We start from the raw sequence: 5,478 nt of genomic DNA, 5'->3' as shown, positions 1-5,478 counted from the left end.
TTAGGTTTCTTCAGGCTGCGGGTGGTTGAGATGTAAGGTGGTTTTGTCTTCCAGCAGGTCAGTGGCTATAATTGTCAGGTCAGTGCTTTGATCTTGACAACACTAACGATTTTAAGTTGGCTTGTTGCTTAGTAAACTCTTGATGCTAATTTTTTGCCTGTAATTATCCAGGACTTGGTCCAGTTTGTTAATAGGACTGAGAAGCTAATGGACCAGATTTTTGGATGTGTGGGACAAAAAAACTAATATTCCTGGTGCACCAGGATTCCCATGAAAATCTTACTATACAAGTAAGATTAAATGTGTAAATGTTGGAAATATGAAATTACAAATTTTCAATTTGTTCGGCAAAATTTCTGTACTTATATAACTTTTTTTCTGCTTCAGTCCTTTATGGACATATCTCTCTTTCTACTAATTAGGTGATAATTGACATCTTTTGATGGATATTAGTGAATGCAGTAGGCACGCAATGGTTAGCTGTTAAAGACATGGGAACACTTAATACTAATAGTTAAGGAGAGAACCTTTATTATGTGACATGGGAATAACTTTTTTTTTAACTGCGAATGTAAGTTAAGCAAGTGGATACAACACCAAAACGCAAATTGTGGCATCTCAAAAGGTTTACTTTGCATATCAATAGATGAGTGCTAAAAGCTGGCAGACGCATCTTTCCCTTTTAAAATAAGTATACACATTGGTTTCTATTGAGTCCAAACACTAACTCCAAGAATGTTCGAACCCCAAAGACTATCAATACCAATACATGTAACAAGATACGCATTTTAATATATCCACAACTTAACACACCACTTCATGATGGATTTGCCATCAGAGATATAGACAACTTTTAGACATCTAAAGAGGAGAGTGATTCTCTCATGGGATGTCAGAAACTGCAGTATCATCTTTGTGTGAGTTTTCTTGGTCAAGGAGGTGAGTCGTTAGGTCGTGGTTAGTCTCTTGGCTTCTTGCTTTCTTCTCTTCACTTTTACCCCATAATACAGAGTAGAGACCAACCATGATGAGGATAGACCCAATGACCCTGAAAATGAAAGTGAAATAAGGAAACTAATCAACAAAGAGGACTTGAAGATATAAAGGATGACGACAACAATAACAAAGTCTTTATCCCAAATTCTTAGGGTCATCTGCATGAATCCTAATCTTCAATTCAGTCCAGTTGAGGGCCATCTCCTCCACTAAGTTAATTATTGTCATATTCTTCTTCACTGCTTCCCATCAAGTTCTCTTGAGCCCTAAGTTATAATCTTATCACTTCTCCTAAATGGTGTATGACTAGAAATAAAAGCAAAGAAATTTTTCTGATGCATTAATTATATGTTGTGCAGTAGATATCAGATTTCCTTGGCGTAAATTCTTAACCTATCTTTGTCTAACTTTTTAATATTCTTGAATATTTTCCTTGTTTTATATTCTTACCCTCCTGAGTACAACTGGTCACCAAGTATAATGGATGCCATGATGGCCACTGCAACTGTCTGAACTGGTTGGAAGACGGCAACAAAAAGGGGACCTCCTCTGTCAATGCACCAAATTTGAAGGGAGAAGGAGATGCCTGATGCCACAAGGCCCTGCATATAGAAATCATGAGCATGTCGAAATAACACCATAAAAATTAAAGGTAAAAACACCAAATCTTTTGCCAGAATCACAAATAATTATATTCAGGTTTATGCGAGGCTATACGGATAACTTTCATGCCCACTGCTTTGGCATCCGTGTTAACTTTGTAGAAACTAAAAAAGGTTAATTGCAGATAGATCCCCTATATTGTCATCAAACTGAACTTACTACCCCTAGAAGAGTTCTATTGTTGCAGATAGACCCCCTGAGCGAAAATGTTATTGCATATAGACCCCTTGAGAAGGGTCAAAATAATTTCAATCAGGGGGGCTATCTGCAACAATAGAACTACAGCAGTAGTGAGTTCAGTTTTGGCAACAGTACATGGGGTCTATCCGCGATTAACCCAATAGAAAGGGATCAAACTGTGACTTCTGAAACCTTAAGAGGATTTTTTTTTCTTTTGCAAATTAATATTAACAAAAAAGGAATTTTGATGATAATGATGGGTTTGTGGAGTTACAGCATAAAGGATGGTGCAGAGCTCTCCTCCAGAATGGACTTTCCATTTGTCAATGTCAGTTTCAGTGAAGGCTGCTATGACCAAGAACTGGATCAGCCCAAAGAAGCAGGTGAATGTGGTGACTGATAGCCTTGCTGGATACTGCTTTAGCACTGGGACCTGCTCACACGATTCATTGATTTAGGACCATAAACCAACTTCCATATGAAAGGGAATTTTTTTTATAGATGACTACATAAGCGCGGGAAAAAAAGGATTATCATATTTCACATTTTGACCATTTGTTATCTATCTTGCCTCTCATTGCCCCTAATACGACTTGCTTATGCTTAAGTTTTTGCAGTGATAGTACAAATATGATTACAACAAAAAGATTTTAGATGTATGAATCTTTTTTCTTCATTCTTTTCTACGAAGAGACATCTCTTAATATACCAATAACGAGTACATCCTCTTTTTACTGCTTTACCATATATCCTCTGTTGTTGCACAATTTTTTTTAAATACTTGTGTAGTATATCAAATTGCCAAGCATGTATAGCAATAGCAAGGTTTTTATCTCAATCTTGGACGTGGGGTATGTGCATCATTTTTCTCTGTTCAGCTCTGTTCACAAAATTTGTTCTATTATATCAATGTCGAACATAGCTTTTTAACTGTTTTAATGGAGGAGATAGTCCTTAATAGAACTGAATGGAAGAATATGACTTACGCCGTGGTTCTCAAAAAAATTGGGATAAAGGGCTTTGTTGTTGTTTTTAATCAATGCTCTTCATCATGTTTGCTCCTAATTAATGCATTATATAAAAATCACCTGAAGAACCATCCAACCAGACCAAGCTAAGCAATTTCCAAGGATGTATATACAACCAAGGGTCCAATTAAGGATTTGGCTTGAAGAAGTGATTGCTCCCAATGTTAAGTGTGGTTCATGGCTCAAGAGAGGAGGACCCTTGTATAGAGTGATAACTGTGGCTCCTGCAATACTTCCCACAGTACCCACCACCTTTGCCAACCCAAACCTCTTCTTTATATTCACCTGCTCAAGCCTGAGATACTCATACAATTGTGATTAATCATGATTATTAAAGATAGATATCAAAATATTTGCATTATTATTATTTTTTAGGTAAACCTTAGGGCTGCTGCCATGGCAAAAGTGATGGCTGGTACTGAGTTTTGTATAGCAGATGCATATGTTGGAGAGAGGTAATACAAACCCAACAGATAGAATCCTTGATTAGCTGTTATCCTGAGCTTAAAAAAACAAAATTGGGGTTAAGTTTGCAAAATAGGGATTAAATTGCCATATTATATTGCTTAGTTGTTACTTACCCACATAATGCAAGAAGAAAGAATTGAACCAGCAAAGAAAAGGTAAGAGGTGGCCTATCCTTCCTGAAATTAATCAACCAAAAATAAATATGGAGACAGAGATTTTCAGCTATATACTTTGGATATAATTTCAAAAAAAGCTTACTTTTCTATAAAATAAGCAAAGGGGGCCAATAATGCAAGAGCAATGACATTTCTATACACAGGGAACACAATTTTGCTAACACCCATATTAAGTGCAGCTCTTGAGACTATGTGGAACCCTGCATAGCAACATTGTAGAGCTAGAACAGCTATGAAGAGCTTTGCCTTCTCTGAGACTTTTGAATCGCTCCTCATTTTCTCTCTCTTGGATAAGAATCCTTACAATCAGAGATGGGTTTTTTGTGCTTTGTTGAGGTGAGAAGACTGGAGGGGTTTATATACTTGTTGTCCTTTAATGCATGACTCTGGCCATGTCTTTATATGTCTCTCTTAGTAGGTCCATGAGGCAAACATACAAATCTCTCTCTATGCATGTATAAGGAGCATTATGGGTGGTTCAATTATTCATTTGGTAAAGTTTACAAAACCCCTAAACTTTGCATGTCTTGCATAGAACTCTCATAAACTTTATAAATTAAAAAAAAATCTCTCTGAACTTTTTGAATTATACAACCCTCGTGAACTATTGGAAATCGTCATAAACTCTGAACAGAAAAACTCTCTGTAAAATGAAAAAATTATATGAGAGTAAAATTTTCAAGAACATGTTAACTACGTATTACGTTGACAACTTAAACTAACTCCCGATAGTCGTGACAATTTTATTAACACAAGTCTAGGGAGTTCTATCTTAGGGTTTTTTTTGTGAAATTTACCATTGTTTGTATACTGATACTTATTGTGCATTATTTAGTTTATGACTTTGAAGTTTATATATGATATTGATATTGTCATTTTTTTTTATTTAAAAGGGTAAGTTGACGTGGGGGGGGGTTTGGATTTGGGTTGTGGAGGAGACAAAGGAGGAGTTGGACCATGTTGGCCAGGCAAGCTGATTAGATACTACAATCAGTGGACGTTATAATCTGGTCATTCCTCTTCCTCCCTACTTATTTCTCTCCTCCCACCAACTTTCCTTCTTTCTTAATTCTTCTTAAATTAATTATTTTTGAATAAGTTGATTAAATCTTGTAATACCATTGTTAGTGCAAAACATGATGGACATAAAATGGGTACTAGTACTACTATATTTGTATTCTTCTCTAGCAAATAACGGTAAGAGCGCAAATATTGTGCGGATATTAATCTTTTTATCCATATTTTATTAAAAAAAATGCTAGGATATTATCAACTACTGTGTATTGTAGCTAATACTTTAAAGTATGAATTTAACTTTTTATTTTCATGCATAATATAGTAAAGAGGCTGATTTGCAACGTAAAATCGCGTTTCAGAGATGCTCTGAAATCAAAACAATACCATCACCAGCATTTATATGTTAATTACAGTACAAAAATTAACCCATTTAAAAATGAAACATTCAAATTATTAAAGTATTTTTAAACTTGGATTAGGTTAGGAGTCGGAAACTAATGATAGAGTCAGAGGTTCGAAAGAGCAGGAAGTTGGGAACAAGGAATCAAAAGTGTCATGTGGTCATTCAAAGGTGGCAATCAAAAAACTGCCATCACATGGATGATGAGACTCACAAACTAATTTTTATGCCTATAAAGACCTCTAGAGATTTGGTGAGACTCCTCAAGAAGATGCACTTAGAACTCTTAGCACATGCTTCATTAGGTATCAGCCTCTTTTGGGCTATACATTCTCTCGTCATTCGATAAAAAATATACAAACCAAACAGCAATATGCAGAAGTCAATAAAAGAACAGAACCCTTTTGAAGATTACTGTAAAGATCCTGCGATTAATTGCGATTTCAGTTATCAAGTACAGGATTTTGTACAGTTTATCAAATATTGACCCTTGCAAATGTACAATATCTTTCAGAATTTGCAGACAGTACCAGATCCATGTGACCTTTTG

At 35.6% G+C, this 5,478-nt stretch overlaps 1 protein-coding gene and 1 long non-coding RNA gene across 2 annotated transcripts; one reads left to right on the top strand and one right to left on the bottom strand.

Moving 5' to 3' along the window:
- On the bottom strand, positions 854-3,862 carry LOC109844445 (auxin-induced protein 5NG4-like). Its single transcript, XM_020413484.1, has 7 exons — positions 3,594-3,862; positions 3,449-3,511; positions 3,249-3,365; positions 2,928-3,162; positions 2,114-2,272; positions 1,447-1,598; positions 854-1,048 (listed from the first exon to the last, which is right to left on the bottom strand). The coding sequence occupies exons 1-7, from the start codon at positions 3,785-3,787 to the stop codon at positions 883-885; spliced, it is 1,086 nt and encodes a 361-aa protein (XP_020269073.1). The 5' UTR covers positions 3,788-3,862; the 3' UTR covers positions 854-882.
- Positions 1,510-2,393, top strand: LOC109844446. Its single transcript, XR_002248033.1, has 2 exons — positions 1,510-1,648; positions 2,116-2,393. It is a non-coding gene; the product is annotated as an uncharacterized LOC109844446 (long non-coding RNA).

This window comes from Asparagus officinalis, chromosome 6, assembly GCF_001876935.1.
Source record: "Asparagus officinalis chromosome 6, Aspof.V1, whole genome shotgun sequence".
In the NCBI taxonomy this organism is placed as follows: Eukaryota; Viridiplantae; Streptophyta; class Magnoliopsida; order Asparagales; family Asparagaceae; genus Asparagus; species Asparagus officinalis.
This window is presented reverse-complemented; position numbering and strand designations above follow the sequence as displayed.